General features: G+C 40.2%; 1 protein-coding gene across 10 annotated transcripts in view; it reads left to right on the forward strand.

Moving 5' to 3' along the window:
- LOC143135426 (NACHT, LRR and PYD domains-containing protein 3-like) overlaps positions 1-25,369 on the forward strand; it is a 331,615-nt gene that overhangs the window by 274,341 nt on the left and 31,905 nt on the right. For 9 of the 10 annotated variants that reach the window (XM_076296094.1, XM_076296131.1, XM_076296119.1 and 6 more), the window contains 4 exons: positions 19,446-19,559; positions 21,091-21,204; positions 22,133-22,246; positions 23,801-23,914. In XM_076296094.1, coding sequence (XP_076152209.1) covers positions 19,446-19,559; positions 21,091-21,204; positions 22,133-22,246; positions 23,801-23,914 — 456 coding nt within the window. Of the gene's footprint in view, positions 1-11,097; positions 11,399-17,644; positions 17,794-19,445; positions 19,560-21,090; positions 21,205-22,132; positions 22,247-23,800; positions 23,915-25,369 lie in introns of those variants that run through there. The other variant, XM_076296130.1, reaches the window with a different exon arrangement.

Below are 25,369 nucleotides of genomic sequence, written 5' to 3' on the forward strand. Positions count from 1 at the left end.
TATAAAATGTAGAAAATATCAGGCTATTGAAAATATATCAACATAACTCCTCCCTAATCAAACACAATAGATAGGAAAAAATCTGGTATGAATAGTTTATGTAGGTGTTACTGAAGTGGATATTTCTTCTCCACAGTATACAGAAATCTAATTTTGAGAAAACACCCTTTAAAGATTATAATGAAAGGGAATACATGTTTCAGCGGAAACCACTATTAACAGACAAATCATTGATTTTGAAATCTATCACTGTTTCTCTATAAAGGCCAATAAGTTGCCTCTGTATCTTTCATCAGAGGTGTCATGTGATGTCTGATGAAGGCTAAAGAGGCAAGGTAGCCGAAACTTGTCAGGTACAATACAATTTACTTTATTGGCCTTTATAGAGAAACAGTGTAAATAGTACATGTATATCAGTAGGCCTAATGAACCTCTTCAATAGATTTTGAAATCTGTACAGTACGTACAGTACTCAAAACCACAACTCAAGAGAAAGATGTAGAAGAGGAAGAAGTGCAGTAGGCACTTTAATATACAAAATAGGAGGTAGGCCATAAAAAAGGTTGTAGACCTCTGGGTTATAGCATGTGGCCATAATGTATGAAGTATAGGTATTAGGGCTGTAACGATATACGATTCAAAACCGAAATCGCGACATTCATATCAACGATACTGTGTCGTGGTGTGAAAAGGCAGAATCGCGACACACCTTTCTAGTGTTTCACGCTATGCTTTGCATCTTACGCGGCCACAAAAGCAACCCACATCTCCCGCTTTACTTATCGGTAGCCTACGTTGTCCAAAAACAAACAAATAAATAAATAATAATTTCATACCTCTCCTTGCTTTCATTGTAGACTATGTGTGCAACTTTACCAAACAGTATAGAAGTAAACCCCCTCTCCTTGCCCCGCTCTCTCTCGCGCTCCCTCCCTCTCCTGCTCAATGAACACGCGCGACTTAAATAAAGCAATCGTGAAAGCAAGGAAACATAGAAGACGACTAGCTAAATTACTATTAAATCCGCTTAGCATCATTAGCATGCTGCACATATTTGTTTAAAACTCTTGCATTGAAGTTGACTGATCATCTCAATACCAACGTTTCCCAAAAGGGCCTGTCCCAAGGAGAACAAGTATTACCTTGAAACTTAAACACACATGGGAAAACTGAACAGTCCAATCAGTAGACTATGATAGGCTAAGCTAGCCAACTATGTTACTTTGTTTACAATATTTCCAGGCTTCAACCAGACAGCTGAATTAAAGAAGTAGAGTTGTAATAAAAAATAGCAGGCCTAGGCTATAGGCTAATCTGTATTTAACACACATAAAGTGTGCTGTCATAAATATCAGTCATTCAGAAAAATATTTTTATATCAGGATATAAAATAATAGATATATTATATTGAAATCCTCTGGTGTTCTAAGGGAGGCTATTAAAATGTTATTTAATAAAATGTATAGTCACCCCCCCCCCCCCCCAAAAAAAAAAAAAGAAAAATCGAGATTCGTATCGAACCGTGGGTCAAAAATCGTGATACAAACCGAATTGTGAGGTTGGTGTATCGTTACAGCCCTAATAGGTATATATACTTTTTTGATCCCGTGAGGGAAATTTGGTCTCTGCATTTATCCCAATCCGTGAATTAGTGAAACACACTCAGCACACGGTGAACACACAGGGCCAGATGTACCGTAAAACTCCAAATAATAGCCCGGGCTTTTATTTTCCCAAATCGCCAAATTGCACCGGCTAGTATTAGAGACAGGCGTCTATATGAGACAGGCCTTTAATTCCCTTTACACAAAACTTTTCCTCTGCAAAGATGGAAAATATTATTGAATTAATTATTTCAAACACACTGAATGTATACCTATATGACTAGGCTATCTGATGACAATTACAGATCATCATTCATTTAGTGTTCAGATGTTGTTCATTGAGTGAGATACAGTAAGATCCAAATAGCGGGGATAGCCAGAACAGATGAAACATGTTTTAATTAAACTTAATCTACAAAGAGATCGTATTACACTGAAAGCTCATAATTTGTCACTAGCAAATAGCCTATATCGGTCCTTTGTCAAATACAGTTGCATTATCAGCCCTGACCAAAACCGTTCAGGAATTATTTATGCAAAAGTGGAACATGCTTAATGTTTCATTCTCCCTCCTTTTCGGCAGGAATGAAACAGCATGAGAGAGCATGAACCATACTGTTTGTCCCGTTTTGTATTTGCCAAATTTGACAACAGTCTACATTCAAATCATAGCCTACTTCCAGGCACACGGGAACATATTTTTGACCAGGGGTGCTGAATAACAAAATAATCATGGATGTCCGACGATTTCTCCCCCAGCATATGATTCGAATTTAGACAGCTAAATACGCCATATCACCGCCGTCTATGAGTAGGTCTAAGAGTGAGAAGTTTTATAATGCCCTGCGGCAGCCATGTTCCACTGCAATTATGCGCAGCACTTGCCACTCCGACTCATCAATAAAAACTGTGCGCGCACACACCCATAGAAGCACACTTGACTTTACATCATTAACCTATTTCAGTAGGTTATATAGCCAGAGAATGTCCGTAGACGGGCTCTGATATAGCCTAGTCTAAGGTAAATTCCTTTTCTGACTTCGTTCTCTTTATCGCCATGGCATTTAGAATAAAGACGTTTGCGAACCGTTCTGGTTTTGTTGCCAGCATAAAAACAAGCTTACCATCGGCCTATCCGCAAATTAACACAAGGGATGAATTGAACGATGACGAAGTCGGACATATAGGCATAGTTCATATTGGAAAAAAAGTTATACAATTTGGAACTCTAGCTTCTCCCCACCGCAGTCTTTTAATGCCATCTAATCATAACGTGCGCAGTCTGCGCCTAAAGCCCAAATCGCACCCAAGAATCGCAACGAGATGAGCAGCAACTTGATGCAACATTTTAAAACCTTGCAACTGTGACCAGACATGTGAATGCTTTACGACGGCTTGTAACATCTAATTCACAATGCTGTAACTCTCTTTTCTGTAACGGTTTCGTGTCATTGGGAATCTTTAAACAGACGATCTGACGGGTTTTAGAACATTAAATACAACCCGAAACTAAAAAACAGACCAGGCCTCTACTGGAGACCGGCCTTTAACCCAAACCTGTAGCCACGCCAGGCGTTTAAAAGAGACAGGCGTCTTATAGGGACTCGGCGATTATTTGAAGTTTTACGGTATGTACATTTGTGTACGTAGTGTTATCAGCGTCATGGTCACACCGCAGATTGCGAATGCTGTCAGACCCAAGTTTCCGTCGCATTTATCAATCGTTCAATCCTTGGTGTAAACTGCGCCTTTCTCTGCCTGTCTCCGCCCATAAATGCAATTTACAAACGTCGTTTAAGTGAATGACGTGAAAGTGAAAGTAAGACATTCGAAAGGCCAACGAAAGTAGCTTTTGGTAGTACAAATACCAGAAAAACTGGTGCTCTAAATAGCGATTCTGTTGTCTTTGAAAGGTTCCCTTATTTACACATTGAACTGCATTGAACTGGGCTTAACACCTGCTTTTACAAAGCGGAAGTATTTAGGCGCAGAATAGACGTGCGCTTTCAGGAGCAGTCTTTGTACATACCACGGAATACATAATTAGAAGCTCTTTACTCTTCCCCTCCCATCTTTTAATGCTAAACTCCCACTTTCCCCTGGATCCTCCCATGAATCTGTAACGGGTACCGTAGCAACGGCACCGTGGTGAACAGATTGACTCCTGTAACACAGGAGAGAAACGAGGAGACAGCGTGTCAGGTTCAAGCTCTCTGCAGTAATTTATTTAAGAATCTTCTTCATCAAATACATCTCTATTGTTAATAATCTTTTTATGTTTCACATATTGCATATTCAATGTCTTTTTAACATTACAATGAATTTCAGTGTCCATGTCAATACAAAACCGATAATACAATAAACCTCTAAAGACCAACTGCATGTTCACTTACTCTTCGTGCTTGTATTTTACACTATTTATCCAAATGAAATGTAAAGACAATGGTAATATTCACCAGCTATGTGAATACTGGTGGAAACTTCCATTCACCGTTTTTTATCAGTATCACGTGAATACAGTACTGCAAATCATGCTCAAAACTAACTTCATGTCATTTTAAATTGTAACCATTCTTGTGTACTCAATGAGCAACAAAACATTTCCAACCGATGGTGGGGAGCTAACATACAGTGAGCTAACCAACACTCGTTAACATTGATAAAATATCTGTGTGTATACGCACATGGGAAAGTGTGTGTGTGTGTTGAGCTAACTTGCTCTCTCTAACGTAACGTGTGCGTTGTTAGTAGACGGTTACTCTGCCGGGCCTTGCCCTCTCGTTTCAAACTCTTTACAAACAAAATCATAAACACTCTTCGACAATTACTTCACTAAAACAGTCCACTCATATCCCAAACACATTTCAGTATGGCTAAATCCTAGCTCTGAGGTGTTTTTGTACATTTACCCACCTGTAACACAGGAGAGAAACGAGGAGACAGCGTGTCAGGTTCAAGCTCTCTGCAGTAATGAGAACAATTCACATTTCACGCAGCTAAGCCCCATCACCCGACCCTGCCCCCTGCTGGCCCGGAGCAAACACCACACAATTCACTTTGCAGAAATTACATTGAAAAGAAAACCCTTGGGATACTTTGCTTCCAAAATAATATACAATAACTTGTGTACAAATAAAAGACAATAATTCTGAATATTATTACAAATACATAATACAAAAATACAACACTTTTGTGGTCGTCACAAATGCATATGCATGACAAACACAATCTGCCACTTTCAGCTCCCGCAACAGGCAGTTTGCTCTTTTACATCATTGCGGCCTGTTTGTACATACCTCGCAATGATTTTACATGCACATTGCGAAACAAATTTGCCTGAAGTGGGCGCAAAAGCGTTAGTACATCTGGCCCACAGTGAGGTGAAGCACACACTAATCCCGACGCAGTGAGCTACCTGCTACAGTGGCACTTGGGGAGCAGTGTTAGGTTAGGTGCCTTGCTCAAGGGCACTACAGCTGTTCCTACTGGTCGGGTTTCGAACCAGCAACAAGTCTAAAGCCCTAACCAGTAGGCCACAGCTGGCCCAATGAGACAGTTTTGAGATTGGAAAATTGATGAAAAATCAAGGGTGATAAAATGTATGAAAACCTTGGAATGGAACAACAATATGATTCAGGTGTAAGTTTTGAGATTTAAACATTATTTAGACAAATGTGAGATGGTGGCACACGGAATGATTGCACCAGAGAGGAATAACTGGAGCACATAAGATGTGGATCTTTCTTTTTTATTTTTTTAAACTTGTGGTCACACCAATCAGAAATAACAAATAAGGAACATCCACATCTGTCTGTCCCGGTGATTCCTCCCTTTTCTCAATATGAACTCTCCAGTGAAGCACCAAATGGGAAATCAGGTGTGGTGGAATTATTATTTTATTATATTTTAACACTTCTTCTGAAACCGCAATCTAAACTGCACTGGGAAAATGTCTCGGACAAGCACTAAATGCCGTTATAAGGCAAAGTATGACTGTCCTGTATGTCCTCTTTTGAATTTCCCCTAGGGATCAATAAAGTATCTATCTATCTATCTATCTATCTATACACCTATATGCCAATGTCAATTTTATTTATACAGCGCATTTACAGACGGCTTAGCCGCACCAAAGTGCTTCACAATAAAGTGCAATAAATAAAAACAGGAAGGCACAACAGCAAAAAGGGCTTCAGTTAAAATTAATTAAGAAATGCAGAAAAAAGAACATTTAAAACTAAACACTGGGGCGTAAAAGGAGACACTAGCCAAAGGCAAGTGAAAAGAGGTGGGTCTTTAAAAAGGACTTAAAAACATTTAGAGGCTGAGCTGACTGAGCGTTTCAACTCATCAGGGCAAACCTACAGGGCATGGGCGGACTGGCCATGTGGCATACCGGGCATTTTCCCGGTGGGCCGACGCACCGTTTGGGCCGATAGAATAGGTTATATATATAATTTAATTATTTTGGCCAACAATCGGCCCAAAGGAAGGACAATCAGCGGCCCATTGGTTACATTTCAATATTGACACTGGACTGATCCAATAACAGCTCACGTCAGGCCCCACCCCTCCCATTATGGCTCAGAGGCAGGATTCTGTGAGCGCATCAAAAGTTAATCGAAGTTGCCTACAGGAAATTGCGGCGGGTGCCGGTAGTGACAATTGACCTGTCGCTAAGCGCCACCCTTAGAACGCTGATGAGCCAATGACAGTCCAGCCTCAACGGGACTAGGACATCAGCTCGGACAACTCCATAGGAAACAACAGGGAGGAGGCATAAAATGACAAATTAATGGTTATTTATGGAGTTTATTAACTCAAAAAACCCGACGGATAACCATGGTCAAACGTTTTGCATTGGGGACGTGTAATACTGATAGCCGGTACCCCAAGAGGCTAGAAAACGGGGTATATTTTCATTAAAAGTAGCCTACAGGACGTCTCTCACGTTTGCAACAGCTCGACGTAATGTAGGCAACTAAGCCAACAACGTGGGCACAGGTTCCCTGTTAAATCCCAATATGAAAATGCTCATTAACCAACTACTATATTCTTATTACATCAAATATTAACGTAACCTAACATATCTTAGCATCAATCTTCCACTAGCTAGCTAGCTAGCATTAACGTCAGTGGGATTTGCACAGCTACTCGCCACAACTGCTTGTCACCTTGTATGTATTCTAAAGTTTTGAATACACCCCTCCATAGCATAATTAAGTCCCTTTTGATAGCTTCTGGAGGAAAGTAAATCCATTTATCCACCAAAACGTCCTCAAAGCCTGCTTTCATATACTGTCAACTGCCATTGTCCACAATGTATTTCTAATCAAGTCTGGTTTGTTTGTCCGAGTTTTCACACGGTAACAATGGGGGGCGGGGCTTAGCGACAGGTCAATTGTGCAAAATTAACACCAATGTAGAAGCTTCAAAAATACAACATTGCAAGTAGGCTATGTCAGCAACATGTTGAAGTTTGTTGAGTTTGAACTAGGATGTAAGCAAGCATACAGAGCAAGGCACAGTGAGCAGGTAGAAAGTGCGAGCCTAGTTGAGGCTACATGATAAGAACTCAGTGGTGGAGCAGGTAGGCTGTGACATGTCATGCTGACTATGATGATTATGATGACTTATTAATTGCGATAATGTAATGACATGGTAGCCTAATGATAACATAGTAAGGTCGTGCTGTTATTATAATAACAAATAGCGCAACTTACATTTTCTAAATGAATGATTTGCAAACCCGGACAGCAAAATAGTGTCAAATCGACGTTAATTGTTGGTCAGATTGATCAGTTTCCGTCAGACGCCCAAAATTCAACATCGATGGCATGAGTGGTGGTTGGTCTCTCAAAGTAGAGAAGGGTTCTTCTATCTTGGAAGGGTTATCATGGTAAAGAAGGGCTAAAAGACTGTAGACTGACGGAAATGTAATTTACAAAACGTCACGTCATGTACAAGCCAACTAAGCTACAGTATATATAACCTATACGATAGGCTACTGGAAGACACTAAAGATAATTAGTTCATGTAGTTGTGCTGTTCCAAAATGTACCAGCAATGTAGGTATAGTATTAACCTGACCCTCGCCAGATGAATTTCGCTCCGCCTAGCTCCACTCATCCACCTGGAACCGATCCATTGGAATGGTGTTTCAGAAGGCTGGGCCTAATCAAAAAATGCTTGCATATGATTGAATAAGTCACACGTCCGTCATCTATTGACGTGCTACTTCAACCACTCACATCGAAGCCAACCTGTGACCCTGATAACAGTCTCACGGTCGCTTCTCCACTACGTCACATCTATGAAACTCCCGCCCTGCGTCCTGATTGGCTGAACCATAAAGTCGGTTGCAGAAATCACTCTCAATGGAAGAGGTCCCAGATTGATGTGAGTGAAGCTAGGCGGAGCTAAGCGGAACGAAATTCATCTGGCGAGGGTCAGGTTAGTATAGTATAGCCTACAGGAATTAAATATTTCCAGCAACAGCCCTGTTTATTTTGTGTTGTTTCAGTTGTCCTACAGTGATAACTGGTATAAATTACATTAATGTCTAAGACAATCTGGGTCATTTAACTCTTTACATATAGGCTTCAGTATAATTGTTGGTGCTGCTGTCAATTGTAGCCCACTGAATAATTTGAAATGATACTTTGAATCCAAGCAGAAACTCTTCTTTAATAATTGCTTGTTAGCCTACTTGAATATGGAGATCATATGCTCCATGCCTACCTCTGATCAGTCAGACAGATAACCAATGAGGCCTACATCACTTTCAGTGCTCCATGACAGTTGAAAATATATGCATATTTAAGGGTAATGCAAAGATTTTGTATTTAATTTGGTGTGCCCGACCGATTTGAGGGCCGCTTGGGCCAAATATGCCAGGGCCGATTTTTGGTCCCAGTCCGCCCCTGCTACAGGCTGTCTCATTTCAGGAGCTATGGTTCTAAGGCCAGATTCATAGACTGGTTGTGTCATAGTGGCACGACTATTCGGCCAACAAACCCACCCTTCTTTTCCCCCGAAACGATGTGCGCATCGGGTGTATGCTTCGCGACCTACCTGGCTCCCCAAGATTCTATACATTTATGACGTTTCATTCAAGAGACAGTGAGACAGTCGGCAGAGGAGTAGCCTACACATGTAAACATTTAATAAACGGTTTAATAACATTTAAATTAAATTATCGGGTTTCAATGTGAACTTTGGTTAAATTTAGAACCACTTCTTAAATAGCCTTAATCTGTTCAACATTTCACATTGAAAATGATTCATCAACGAGTCATTAACATGCTCAGATATGATCTCTGGTATATTACTATATTTTCCACATAGGCTACTAGAAGATCGTTAAACAACAAAGACACATTATGTGTAGGCCTACTAGTTGATGGTATTTTGCATAAAGGCTATAATTAGTTCATGGATTACATTCACCAAAGGTTTATTAAAGTATTTGTTTGTGACATTTAGCTTATGGATGGATAATAACAAATTAATTTTGATACATAATTAATTTGTCCATTAGCAAAGCAGCAAATAATTTCATTAATTCAAATGAAAAAATGTGTAAATGAACCGCAGCCTGACACACACAATGCCGCTATAGATCACAGCACTGTTTCGCAAAGTGTAATATAACATAGCCTAACGCCTAACATAGCCTAACGCAGTGCTCGAATTGCGTGGGAGCCAGAGGGAGCCTCCCATAGAGTGAGGACTGGCTCCCATGAAAGCAACAAAGTCAAAAATCTGACGGGGTCTCTCATATCTGAAGGTGTCTGCCATGCATTGTAATTTAACATTAAACAACACTCATTATCCATCCCTGTGCGGCCTCTTACCATTAGTTAAATTAAAATATAGTCTAGGCTACGGGACCTTAGCCTGCGCTCAAAAACATGACTGCATGACTTCAGACTAATTACACACTCACGCAGAGAGAGGATTTGAGGTGTCATAGATACGCCCTGATAACTCACTCATGCAGAGAGAGGATTTGGGGTCACAGGGTGTTTTATTACAATTATTTTTCAGAGGATATCAGGAGCATCACTCAAAATGTGTATCACACGTCTCCAGCTCCAAAATGTTTTATTACGGTTATTTTGCTCGTCGATTCTTCAACTTTGCACCCATCTTGAACACATAATACACAGTTAAGAAAACAAAATACATATATATACATTTGAACAAGAAAGTACCATTGAACCATTATCATGTCACCAACATCAGTCACCATGCATTGCTCCAAATCACATCAATAACAGAGTGGACCAAACATTCAGGTCCCTCAGCTCTCTCTACTGATCTCTCAGTCAGGTCCCTCAGTTCTCTACTGATCTCCTCTCAGTCAGGTCCCTCAGCTCTCTCTGCTGATCTCCTCTCAGTCAGGTCCCTCAGTTCTCTACTGATCTCCTCTCAGTCAGGTCCCTCAGCTCTCTACTGATGTCCTCTTAGTCAGGTCCCTCAGTTCAGTTCTCTCTACTGATCTCCTCTCAGTCAGGTCCCTCAGCTCTCTCTACTGATCTCCTCTCAGTCAGGTCCCTCAGTTCTCTACTGATCTCCTCTCAGTCAGGTCCCTCAGTTCAGTTCTCTCTACTGATCTCCTCTCAGTCAGGTCCCTCAGCTCTCTCTACTGATCTCCTCTCAGTCAGGTCCCTCAGCTCTCTCTACTGATCTCCTCTCAGTCAGGTCCCTCAGTTCTCTACTGATCTCCTCTCAGTCAGGTCCCTCAGTTCAGTTCTCTCTACTGATCTCCTCTCAGTCAGGTCCCTCAGTTCTCTCTACTGATCTCCTCTCAGTCAGGTCCCTCAGCTCTCTCTCTCTCTACTGATCTCCTCTCAGTCAGGTCCCTCAGTTCTCTCTACTGATCTCCTCTCAGTCAGGTCCCTCAGCTCTCTCTACTGATCTCCTCTCAGTCAGGTCCCTCAGTTCTCTACTGATCTCCTCTCAGTCAGGTCCCTCAGCTCTCTCTACTGATCTCCTCTCAGTCAGGTCCCTCAGCTCTCTCTACTGATCTCTCAGTCAGGTCCCTCAGCTCTCTCTACTGATCTCCTCTCAGTCAGGTCCCTCAGTTCTCTCTGCTGATCTCCTCTCAGTCAGGTCCCTCAATTCTCTACTGATCTCCTCTCAGTCAGGTCCCTCAGTTCTCTCTACTGATCTCCTCTCAGTCAGGTCCCTCAGTTCTCTACTGATCTCCTCTCAGTCAGGTCCCTCAGCTCTCTCTACTGATCTCCTCTCAGTCAGGTCCCTCAGCTCTCTCTCTCTCTACTGATCTCCTCTCAGTCAGGTCCCTCAGCTCTATCTACTGATCTCCTCTCAGTCAGGTCCCTCAGCTCTCTCTACTGATCTCCTCTCAGTCAGGTCCCTCAGCTCTCTCTCTCACTGCTGCTCACATGTACACTATCTGAATACCTAGTGCATTCTGGGAAATGTGGTTCACTTAACCTGCACATAACAACACACTTACCCTGAGTGAACAGGTTCATGGACACAATTGGTCCTGGCTACTGAACACAGCACCCATGCCTTACTATTGTACTGAGGAACTCTTAGTTAAGCGACTTTTTCAGGTCAATTGTGTAAAATTCCCTCTCCCACCTTTGCTACATACTGTGTCTTTAAGGAAACAATCTCAACTCTGAAGGACGGGCTTTAGGTGGAATGTTTTCTAAGCTGTACAACCCGTATAACAGCTTCTTGCAGGAACACAAAGTTAATTCTGAAACAGGTATCAGCCAGTACAGATGGAATATATCTTAGGTGGTTAAAAAGATCTCAAGGTGAGTGCCTTTAATTATTTTGTTGTGAAATGGAATTGGATATGGTTTGAGGCTGAGAATGAAATAAAAGATAGGCAAATGATCTTACTTTGTGCATATAAACAATTGCTCTAAACAAAAGTATAGAGAAGATTGTATATGTAGAGTTACAAGATCTTAGTTCTTAGAACACTAAGAATGGTAGCCATTGACACAAAATAATGTTTTGTAGCTGCTGACTCAAGGGTTGAATGTTGTCCTTGTGCTGATTTCCTGCTTATCATGTGACCCCATACTGGAACATGTTCCCAGCTTGAGATTTAAAATAGTTTTGCAGAGCAACCACAATGTGTTATGATTAAGAAAATACTCTTACTGGTAAAATAGGTGATCAACAATAAATCACCTATTTTATTGCAATAAAGCAATAAAAAAGTTTGTTAGAAAAAAAATGACACAAAATAAATAAAATTCAAACCAGAATGTTCTGATACATCCCTCAAGTGAAAGGCTAGTTTAGTCCTGTTGATACAATCAAAAGTGAAATACCTAGAATTATTGATCTTGTCATGAATTTTTAAATCTTTCTAGAGCGTCCAGGAAGAGAAGGGTCATACCCGTGCATAAAGAAACTATCAAAACCACTAAACAGGCGGCATCTTCAAGGTGTTCAGTTCAAAACAATAGGTGGTAAAGTTTTCTCAGGGACAGACAAACAACAACAAAATCAAGTCTAAACTGGGCGGCTGGTAATTCTGTCTTCTCTTCCTTGAACTCAGACTTTTCTTTGTGAAGTTAAAAAATAGAACCAACCACAATTCTGGCCTCTAAAACAGATCCATAGTTGGAGGTGTATGGACACTGAGATCGCCATTCTGCTCTTAACTTATTCTGCTATTAATAAGGCTACAAATAGGACTCCATACAAACATTACATACACATGTTACATACAGACACCTCCAAAGCTGCAACTCATAATTAGTAAACAAAGGAACTGACAGTTTAGAGTTTTATTCTCTTGTCATTTCCTTGAGTCTCAAACACTCCCTGTAGAGAACTGGCCGAACTTGTTCTGTATCAGGAGGTTAAGTTGTGTTGATACGACAACTCATCTTGTTATGAACGTTTAACTCTTGCTTCCTTATTCAGTTGTGTCTCTTCTAGTTGTATTATAGCATGCACTGCATGAATGAAAATAACACTGATGTCAGAATCCAGGTCTCACTCTTCCTCTTTGTCTTCCCCCTAACTTGATGTGTATATGCTCTGTGTCTCTGTACGTATATGCTCTGTGTCTCTGTACGTATATGCTCTGTGTGTCTGTACGTATATGCTCTGTGTGTCTGTACGTATATGCTCTGTGTGTTTGTATGTTAGTGTGTTTTGAGGAGGCGTGTGAGCGACCGAGGTGGCCAATCAACCAAGTTGGTATGTGGGCTAGGTCATGCAGGTGGAAAATAACTCACAGGAGATGTTATCAGATCATGAGTGTGACTATATTTACTTGTCCAACCAGTTTTCAAAAAAAAGTAATAACAGTAATAAACGACACAAACAAAACAAACCCAGATTCCAAAAGACATCTCAGTCAATATGAAATCAGTGCAGTAATGACTCTCTGCACGACTCTAACGCCTCACAACAGGAGAGCCAGGCTTCTCTCTCAGTACCCAAAAGGGTAAGTGAGCCACCTCCTTAAATAGTCCCATCCCCTACTACAAACTGGCCTGAACTGGTATGCCACACCAACAAACCAGGTGTCCAGGATTTATTTCAATTAATCTATAAGTTAACAAATGTTATGAGGATTGATTTTCCTGATGATTGACTGTAACAACATTGAAGCTCCAGATGAGAGCTGCAGCTGCATGCTACTGAATAGAATATGGAGGAGCAAAGATGACAGAATGAATGAATGAATAAATTAGATATTTAGGCTACAAATAAATAGCAATGGTGTGTGTGTGTGTGTCTCAGCTCTCCCTGTTCATCACGGCTCTAACTCAGTGAAGCATAATCACATCCTCCTGGTAAGAGAGAGAGAGAGAGAGTGAGTGTCTGTGTGTGTGTGTGTGTGTGTGTTTGTTTGTAAACACAGATAGATGAATAATGGCGTACACACATTAAACATATACGTTCATAATGCTCATCTTCTCCTGAACACCTGAAAAACATACAGACACACTCACAAATTCACACATGCTATTCTCCCACACCTATTAAACAGTCATATACAGACAGACAGGCACACACACACAAAACACACACACACACACACACACACACACAAAACACACACACACCCCCCCCCCACGCACACACGCACGCACGCACCCACGCACGCACGCACGCACACTTACACACACACACACACACACCCACTGGGAGAGCTTCAACACACCCAGACAGGCGCACACACACATAAACACACACACACACACACACTTACACACACACACCCACTGGGAGAGCTTCAACACACCCAGACAGGCACACACACACACACACACACTTACACACACACACACACACTCACTGGGAGAGCTTCAACACACCCAGACAGGCGCACACACACATAAACACACACACACACACACTTACACACACACACACACACCCACTGGGAGAGCTTCAACACACCCAGACAGGCGCACACACACATAAACACACACACACACACACTTACACACACACACACACACACCCACTGGGAGAGCTTCAACACACCCAGACAGGCGCACACACACATAAACACACACACACACACACTTACACACACACACACACACCCACTGGGAGAGCTTCAACACACCCAGACAGGCGCACACACACATAAACACACACACACACACACTTACACACACACACACACACACCCACTGGGAGAGCTTCAACACACCCAGACAGGCGCACACACACATAAACACACACACACACACACACTTACACACACACACACACACCCACTGGGAGAGCTTCAACACACCCAGACAGGCGCACACACACATAAACACACACACACACACACTTACACACACACACACACACCCACTGGGAGAGCTTCAACACACCAAGACAGGCGCACACACACATAAACACACACACACACACACTTACACACACACACACACACCCACTGGGTGAGCTTCAACACACCCAGACAGGCGCACACACACATAAACACACACACACACACACTTACACACACACACACACACCCACAGGGAGAGCTTCAACACACCCAGACAGGCACACACACACACATAAACACACACACACACACACACACACACACACACACACACATATACACACAGGGAGAGCTTTAACACACCCAGATAGGCGCACACACACATAAACACACACACACACACACACACACACACTTACACACACTTACATGTTCAGGCACACACACACACACACACATATACACACAGGGAGAGCTTCAACACACTCAGACAGGTACACACACACACACACACACACACACAAACACACACACACACTTACACACACTTACATGTTCAGGCACACACACACACACACACATACACACACAGGGAGAGCTTCAACACACTCAAACAGGTACACACACACACACACACGAACACACACTTACATGTTCAGGTACACACACACACACACTCACATGTTCAGATGCGCACACACACACTATTTGTCAGTACATACATTTCTGTAAATTGCTCAGCCATAGATTATCCCACTATCATAGTTCTTATATTGCCAGGTTCCAGGCAATCCCACTTGCACAGATAAATTAATATATTTCTATTGGCATGCTTCCTAGTGACATTCATGCAAAAATATGATGAAAATCAAATAATGAGACATTACTTTTCTTGATATAAGGCCTGACATGAGCCATATGCAAACATTCACATCATACGTTCCCAGATATGGGTACGTCCTGAAAAAGGAAGAGCACAAGGCTATAGGCTACATGGCCATTACAATGACTAATATCTTACTTAAATGAACTAGCTGAATAACACAGGTGATCACTTCTGCATAATCTCATGGAGTGCTGAAATGTACACACATTTTTGACCATTTCTGAACTGTGAAATATGGCATATTTGTTTTGTGGTTGTGAACTTATTGCAACATTACCATAACTATCCCACCTGTTTGTGCAAGTTTATAATTCTGAAGTGCAAAATAGTTCAGGCTACAGCACAAATAATTTCCATACAAATAAGCAAGTCTGACCTCTGAATTTCTTTTGAAAGTACACCCGATTGATGCATTTAAAACAAACAACGTCATTTAAAACAACAAACAAAGCGGACCCTTGCTGTCCATGAAAACAGCATAGAGACTGGCTAGTCTAAACCAAAAATGATAATAACAGGTATTTGAATTGACACGCAAAATTAGACTGTTGTAGGCTATAGCGTAAGTTAAAAATTGAATGGGCATAAGTCACGACTTGTTGTAACAGAGGTAAATATCGTAGCAAATAGCCTATGGTAATGACACAGCTTTTAAAATATTTATTTCACTCTTGCTGGAGTGAACGCAGAACGGGCTGTTGCGCAAACAAATGAATTAGGGTGATGATCTGCATCTCCGTTCACCAAAAGCTATGCTTTTGCTAACCCATTCACACAATAAATAATTTCTGAAAGGTTCTCTCCATTGTTAACACACGACATTTCTCCATGTGGATTAGTGTCAAGCAGTGAAGTGATAGCCTATTGCTTTCTCTGTTGGTATTTCTGTCCCTCTGAAAACTGCGTTAAAATGGTGTTTTTAGCTGTCAAAATTAAAAAAAAAATCTGGGGGAGAAACCCCTGGACCCCCGCTCACATCAGCCTCTTAGAAAATACTTCCAACGTCCCTGACGCCCGGCCACAATTTGAGGATTTACGGTACCTACTGTAGGCTATTCATCCTCTATTGATGTTCATGTAAACCTGCACAGTCAGGTGGGGGCCAGACCATGGAGAGATTTGTATACAGACAAGAGGAGTTTGAAATCGATGCGGTAGCGGATGGGGAGCCAGTGGAGTGAAGACAGAACTGGGGTGATATGTTCACGTTTTTTAGTGCAGGTGAGGTGAGGAGTCGGGCGGCTGAGTTCTGAACCAACTGCTGACGGCAGAGCTGCGATTGATCAATGCCAGTATAGAGAGCATTACAGTAGTCCAGTTGTGATGTGATGAAGGCATGGATGACTCTCTCAAGATCGCTCTGGGGCAGGTAGGCTTTGGTCTTAGCTAGGGTTGTGAGGTGGAAAAAGCTCTTCCTACCTACTGCACTGACCACTGATATAGTAGGAGGGGGAAGACACTGCTCAACACCCTGACTAGGGAGAAGTTCAACCAAAGCGCGTCTTTGCGAGCGGAGTAACGCTGATGCTGCAACTTCGGCAAGTAGACTGCGAATACGTAACCTGACTAATTGCAGAAGGAGGACTGGCAAATACCATCACACTCCTCTCGAACTTCCGTTTGTAAACGCCATTTGTTGGCGAGCACTTTATGTTTAGACAAATTAAGCTTAAACAAGTATTACCCCAAATGACCACAGCCCTACCTTTTCGGTGTTTGGAAAAAGGAGTCTACATCACTTGACACTTTTCTAGTGAACGCTATCAAGATTGCATTATTGTTAACTGGGCAAAATGTGGATTTCGTTCTGAATTTCTTTAAAGACGCATAGTTGTTACGTTCCCAATGATGTAGTTTGAGGGTTTAAGTGATACCACTTCTTCCCAAGTGTTGGCTCCTTCAAAAATCTGAACTAGTCTGAACTAGTCAACCCTAGTCTGGAAAGAATTTACATGGTTCATTGGCACAAAACCTAAGCCTCTAGACAGCAAAGAAATTTGTTCTTGTGGGGGAGGAGTGCCTGATGCCTGACGCCTGTTAATCACGAGTCCGGTCCTGTCTGGGGGTCCGTTTGGCCACTCATGTGGGTGGGGGCCTGGTATTTTCCTCTACTTCCCTCACCTCACCCTCACCGCCTGGGTTGGGCCCTAGATTCCTGTGTGGAGGGGAGTTTATTCTCGTTTGAACCATCGTTGGCATATTCGTCTTACTCATATTCATGTGAATTCATATTTGTGTTGTGACTGTTTCCACCTAGTGAGACACACACTCTGAGATGTATATTCGTCTTATTCATGTGGATTCATATTTGTGTTCTGACTGTTTCCACCTAGTGAGACACACACTCTGAGATGTATATTCGTCTTACTCATATGAATTCATATTTGTGTTGTGACTGTTTCCACCTAGTGAGACTCTGAGATGAGTGAAGAGGCCGAGGGGGCTGCAGGTCACAGGAGACCAGAGTCTGCACTACACAGCTGTGTAACCATGGAGACTGACCAGGACATGGATAATACTGTTAGCATGAACAAAGCATCAACACGGACCAGTGCAGGGTGAGTACAGAATGCATGGACACACACACACACACACACACACACACACACACACACACACTCACACAAAGAGTAAGAGTAAATAACTGAAACCCAGTTGCTCCACCTCTATGGAACAGACCATATAAACATGCATACAAATAGATGGTAGCAGCAGAGACTATTCCCTAAACGATACGGTACGATACGATACGATACAACTTTATTTGTCAGTTTGTGCTGAAATTCTTTTTGCATCCCTGGGCAGCTCATTTAAGTACAGGAGGACCGCATACAAAGGACAGAAACAATACATACATGTAGATATACATGCAGGACATAAAGCATCAACAGACACACATTAAACGTAGCCACACATGACTATCAACAGACAAACATAAAACATAGCCACAAAAGATAGTATCAAGCATGACAGAAGACAATATAATACAAAGAGGCTTCATCAATACATCCAAACTTTTGACATTGCATCCATGGATAAATATTGCACTAGATTTTAATGTTGCTGGTTTAACAAAAGGATTGATTGATGTATAAAAGAGTATCTGAGTCTGTTGCGGTTGAAAGAAGGACTAAAGTACCTGTCTGAGGGCAGTAGCTGATATTCTCTGTGTAGAACATGTGAGGTGTCTGTGTAAATATATCTAGCCAACCTGAGCATGCTCTTGTTGTGGGCTTCCTGGAAGAGGTGTGCTACAGGTAGCCCAATGATCTTTGAACAGATTTTAATTTGATGGTATAGTTTTGCTTTATCTTTGACTAAAAGGCTACTCAGCCAAACTGTGCTAAAATAAAGCATTATACTCTGGATCACTGATGTGAAGAACAAGGAGATTATTTGGGTGCTAGTTCCAAAGGATCTTAATCTCTGTAGGAAATAGATACGCTGTTGTATCTTTTTGCAGCTAAATTCTATGTGAGGGGTCCTGAAAGGTTTTTGTCTATCATGACACACCCAAGTACTTGCAGGTCTTGACCCAAGTTGCAGGTCGTGACCAAAGTACTTGCAGGTCATGGTTCATTTCTGAATTGTGGATTTTCACTGGAGACAGTTGAAGATTAGATGTTTTTCCAAAAATGATTTCCTCTGTCTTCAATGTGTTAATGATGGTAAAGTGACTTCTGTGTGTGAGTGAAGCATAAAGTCATTAATGTTGACTGTGTGTGTGTGTATGTGTGTGATGTGTGTGTGTGTGTGTGTGTGTGTGTGTGTGTGTGTGTGTGTCATTCAATGTGCTTTGCAAATAAAAGCAATCAGTAGCTTATAAAAGCATAGAAGGGCAATAGTTAAATAATAGTTTAAAAAGTAAAGAATAAAAAAGAAAACATAAAACACACAAGGTAGTACATAAAAGCATAAAAGGACAATAGTGTAAAAGTGTTTAAGTGTAATTAAGTAATAATTAAAAGACATAAAAGTAATAATTAAAAGACATAGAATGATTACTCAGTGATAATGCTCTTAGTCAAACACCCAGTGGCATATATATAGTGTATGACATTAACTTTGAACACATTGAGTACAGTAATTTATGTTAAGTTCATATCTTGTGTCTCTGTGTGTGTGTAAGAAGGGGTGTATATGACATCAACTTCGAACACATTGAGTAATTTATGTTCAGTTCATATCTTGTGTCTCTTTGTGTTTGCAGACCACAGACACACAGACCTCCATCTCCAGTGCCCAGCTGTGTGTCCATGAAGAGTGATAAGTCCATGCCTGAACCTCCTGTATTCAGCAGTGGACATGTCCCATCAGGATTAAAGTGAGTTTAGACAGATATGAGGTCATGCAAGGTATTCTTGCTGTATATATATTGTAGAAGAATATTGTTTATTATCAAAGTGAAATGGTTGCTTTAGGAAATATCGATTTTGGGATCATAATCTGCGACTAGCGGTGACCAAGAATATTTCGTCGGATAGCATGACAGCACAGCTACGTTACGCCACTGCATAAACGATAAAGTTTGGGATGCCCATGCCATGAACTTTTACTATGTGAGTTAGTGCCAGCTTGCTGATACATTAAGCCCAGTATCCACAACTTTTCACAACAGTCTTTTTAGTTCTTAATATGAGGATATAACTCAGCAGCTGACAAGGATTTTCGACAGCACTAGCTTTTACGTCCTGACATCTTACAGCCAAGAGTAGCAATCTTTCTGAATGAAAGCGTCTAGGTTCTCGCTGTTAGCACTAGCTTTCAGCTTCTGTCAATAAGTAACTATATTCTGATCATCATAAGAACCGCCCGTCCCTCTTTGATGGGTGACTAACGTATTTATTTATTTCATGGCGCATTGCAAGACCGTGCATATGGAATGTCAATGTCAATGTATGGTTTTTGCATTTAATCTTTTATTTATTTATTTCACATTTTATTGATTTATTTCACTTTTATGTATTTATTTAATATTTTAGTCATGTATTCCCTATTTTATTTATTTATTTGTTTAATTTTATATTTATTTATTTCATTTATTTATTTAATTTTGTCACAAATATCAATCCATACTAATGTAATAATGCACTAATGTAAAAAACACATTTGACAAAACAGGTTTCCTAGGATAAAGAGGATGCTTGATTTTTCAGAAATATTGTTCAAGTAGGATTAGAGAATAATTTAGATTACATGATGTGTTTGGTTCCAAAATGATATATCTCCATTTTAAAAACCTTAAAAAGCAGTGGTGGACATTACTTGAGTACATTTACTCAGTACTTAAGTCGCTTTTTCATGTATCTGTAATTTACTTAAGTATTTCAAGACTGTCCACATACATGTGCACTTACATGTATATTTTCTATTAAGTGAGCTAGGCTTTAAATAATGGTGTTGCCTAACCTATGTTATTGTCATATCCACTATTTACTGTACCTTGTTGACCCCTTTTCACAATATTGATGTTACCATAACTAGCCTTTTGACGCCATCAAGCAAATGATAGACAATGATAGACAATCTGACACTATCAAACACAAAAGGAAATATCTTGATTTGGACTTTTACTTTCGATAGTTAAGTACATTTTAAGGCAAGTACTTTTGTACTTCCATTCAAGTGGAAATGTAAAAGGAGGACTTTTACTTTTACTGGAGTAACATGTAGCAGCAGAGACCATTCACTAAACACTGGTAAAGCGAGTTATGTGTGTGAGTGATACTGTAAGTCATTAATGATGACTGTGTGTGTGTGTGTGTGTGTGTGTGTAAGAGGAGATGTGACATTATCTTTGAACACATTGAGTAATTTGTGTTGAGTTCATATCTTGTGTCTCTTTTTGTTTGCAGAGCACACACACACAGACCTCCATCTCCAGTGCCCAGCTGTGTGTCCATGAAGAGTGATAAGTCCATGCCTGAACCTCTTAGATTCAGCAGTGGACAGGTCCCATCAGGACTAAAGTGAGTTTAGACAGATATGAGGTCTTGCAAGGAGATACGCACACACACACAGAAAACATGTAGAACTGTATGGCCCTATAATGTAATTGACATACAGTAAGTTGCTTTGGACGAAAGTGTCTGGGAATTAGGGGTGCATTCTGCTTTTTGACAGTGTGAACACTTTGAATCTACACAGTTTTCTATTCTATGATTGAAGGGATGTGTTGTCTGTGAGTGTGAGTGGATGCTAGCCTAGGCTGATGCAGTCGCGTCAAGACAAATCTGATTGGCCAATACACATTGAAAATAAATTAACATTTTATTAAATTATTAAAATTATCCCTTTCTTCATCACACACCCCAAACATGGCATACAAAATGTCGTAGAACAGAAACAACAACCAGATATTTTCATAAGCTATCATTTTATTGTCATCGCAGTTTTAAAGCTTCGCCACCAGGGGGTGCTACAGCACCTCAAAGGAATGAAATGCCCGCACTCTGCTCAAACTCCCATATATTTAATGTCTTCAACGTTTCGACCCGACTGGGTCTTCCTTTGCCTACAAACAGTAATATCTTATAAAAGCATAGAAGATCAATAGTTAAATAATAGTTTAAAAAGTAAAGAATAAAAAAGAAAACATAAAACACACACGGTAGTACATAAAAGCATAAAAGGACAATAGTGTAAAAGTGTTTAAGTTTAATTAAGTAATAATTACAAGACAGAATGATTACTCAGTGATAATGCTCTTAGTCAAACACCCAGTGGCATATATATAGTGTATGACATTAACTTTGAACACATTGAGTACAGTAATTTATGTTAAGTTCATATCTTGTGTCTCTGTGTGTGTGTAAGAGGGGGTGTATATGACATCAACTTCGAACACATTGAGTAATTTGTGTTGAGTTCATATCTTGTGTCTCTTTGTGTTTGCAGACCACAGACACACAGACCTCCATCTCCAGTGCCCAGCTGTGTGTCCATGAAGAGTGATAAGTCCATGCCTGAACCTCTTAGATTCAGCAGTGGACATGTCCCATCAGGATTAAAGTGAGTTTAGACAGATATGAGGTCATGCAAGGTATTCTTGCTGTATATATATTGTAGAAGAATATTGTTTATTATCAAAGTGAAATGGTTGCTTTAGGAAATATCGCTTTTGGGATCATAATCTGCGACTAGCGGTGACCAAGAATATTTCGTCGGATAGCATGACAGCACAGCTACGTTACGCCACTGCATAAACGATAAAGTTTGGAATGCCCATGCCATGAACTTTTACTATGTGAGTTAGTGCCAGCTTGATGATACATTTTAAGCCCAGTATCCACAACTTTTCACAACAGTCTTTTTAGTTCTTAATATGAGGATATACTGTAACTCAGCAGCTGACAAGGATTTTCGACAGCACTAGCTTTTATGTCCTGACATCTTACAGCCAAGAGTAGCAATCTTTCTGAATGAAAGCGTCTAGGTTCTCGCTGTTAGCACTAGCTTTTAGCTTCTGTCAATAAGTAACTATATTCTGATCATCATAAGAACCGCCCGTCCCTCTTTGATGGGTGACTAACGTATTTATTTATTTCATGGCGCATTGCAAGACCGTGCATATGGAATGTCAATGTCAATGTATGGTTTTTGCATTTAATCTTTTATTTATTTATTTCACATTTTATTGATTTATTTCACTTTTTATTTATTTATTTAAAATTTTATTTATGTATTCCATATTGTATTTATTTATTTATTTATTTATTTATTTAATTTTATATTTATTTATTTCATTTATTTATTTCATTTTGTCACAAATATCAATCCATACTAATGTAATAATGCAATAATGTAAAAAACACATTTGACAAAACAGGTTTCCTAGGATAAAGAGGATGCCTGATTTTTCAGAAATATTGTTCAAGTAGGATTAGAGAATAATTTAGATTACATGATACCGTGTTTGGTTCCAAAATGATATATCTCCATTTTAAAAACCTTAAAAAGCAGTGGTGGACATTACTTGAGTACATTTACTCAGTACTTAAGTCGCATTTTCATGTACCTGTACTTTACTTAAGTATTTCAAGACTGTCCAAATACATGTGCACTTACATGTATATTTTCTATTAAGTGAGCTAGGCTTTAAATAATGGTGTTGCCTAACCTATGTTATTGTCATATCCACTATTTACTGTACCTTGTTGACCCCTTTTCACAATATTGATGTTACCATAACTAGCCTTTTGACACCATCAAGCAAATGATAGACAATGATAGACAATCTGACACTATCAAACACAAAAGGAAATATCTTGATTTGGACTTTTACTTTCGATAGTTAAGTACATTTGAAGGCAAGTACTTTTGTACTTCCATTCAAGTGGAAATGTAAAAGGAGGACTTTTACTTTTACTGGAGTAACATGTAGCAGCAGAGACCATTCACTAAACGCTGGTAAAGCGAGTTATGTGTGTGAGTGATACTGTAAGTCATTAATGATGACTGTGTGTGTGTGTGTGTGTGTGTGTGTAAGAGGAGATGTGACATTATCTTTGAACACATTGAGTAATTTGTGTTGAGTTCATATCTTGTGTTTCTTTTTGTTTGCAGAGCACACACACACAGACCTCCATCTCCAGTGCCCAGCTGTGTGTCCATGAAGAGTGATAGGTCCATGCCTGAACCTCTTAGATTCAGCAGTGGACAGGTCCCATCAGGACTAAAGTGAGTTTAGACAGATATGAGGTCTTGCAAGGAGATACGCACACACACACAGAAAACATGTAGAACTGTATGGCCCTATAATGTAATTGACATACAGTAAGTTGCCTTGGACGAAAGTGTCTGGGAATTAGGGGTGCATTCTGCTTTTTGACAGTGTGAACACTTTGAATCTACACAGTTTTCTGTTCTATGATTAAAGGGATGTGTTGTCTGTGAGTGTGAGTGGATGCTAGCCTAGGCTGATGCAGTCGCGTCAAGACAAATCTGATTGGCCAATACACATTGAAAATAAATTAACATTTTATTAAAAATTATTAAAATTATCCCTTTCTTCATCCCACACCCCAAACATGTCATACAAAATGTCGTAGAACAGAAACAACAACCAGATATTTTCATAAGCTATCATTTTATTGTCATCGCAGTTTTAAAGCTTCGCCACCAGGGGGTGCTACAGCACCTCAAAGGAATGAAATGCCCGCACTCTGCTCAAACTCCCATATATTTAATGTCTTCAACGTTTCGACCCGACTGGGTCTTCCTTTGCCTACAAACAGTAATATCTTATAAAAGCATAGAAGGGCAATAGTTAAATAAAAGCTTAAAAAGTAAAGAATAAAAAAGAAAACATAAAACACACAAGGTAGTACATAAAAGCATAAAAGGACAATAGTGTAAAAGTGTTTAAGTGTAATTAAGTAATAATTAAAAGACATAAAAGTAATAATTAAAAGACATAGAATGATTACTCAGTGATAATGCTCTTAGTCAAACACCCAGTGGCATATATATAGTGTATGACATTAACTTTGAACACATTGAGTACAGTAATTTATGTTCAGTTCATATCTTGTGTCTCTGTGTGTGTGTAAGAGGGGCAGAGCCGGACAGTAACGGAGTACATTTACTTGAGTACAGTACTTGAGTACAATTTTGAGGGATCTGTACTTTACTCGAGTATCATTTTTGGGGAGCACTCATGACTTTACTCAAGTACATTTGAGAGGCAAATATTGTACTCTTTACTCCACTACATTTCTATCCATAACCGTGAGTACCCGTTACTACTTCTAAAAAATGAAAAAAGAAAAATCTCGGAAACCCTCAATTTGTTGTTTCCCTCTCAAACGTGATTGGATTGTGCAGGCACCACTGATTGGGACAGCCTATCAGCAATCACCTTCAGCTTTCCGCCAAAGTCAACTCCATGGTCAGATTTAGATAAGAGATGAAACCATGGACGAAACAATGGATGAAGACGCAGCAGGTCCATCCCGGGAATGTGCCAACCCGTGGCCCCACCTCGCCAGACTATTTCAATTTTCTGAACAAGTTAATGATAGTTTTCGCTTCAAGTGTTTCAATTACAAAATAGTATTTTGTATTTGAAATACGTATTTTATATACATGTATTAAAAATACTGCCCATCCCTGGCAACATGGTAAAAATATGAA

Source organism: Alosa pseudoharengus, unplaced genomic scaffold (assembly GCF_046254945.1).
Source record: "Alosa pseudoharengus isolate Yale_2024_CS ecotype anadromous, Long Island Sound unplaced genomic scaffold, YU_APseudo_1.1 YU_APseudo_1.1_scf_1, whole genome shotgun sequence".
In the NCBI taxonomy this organism is placed as follows: Eukaryota; Metazoa; Chordata; class Actinopteri; order Clupeiformes; family Clupeidae; genus Alosa; species Alosa pseudoharengus.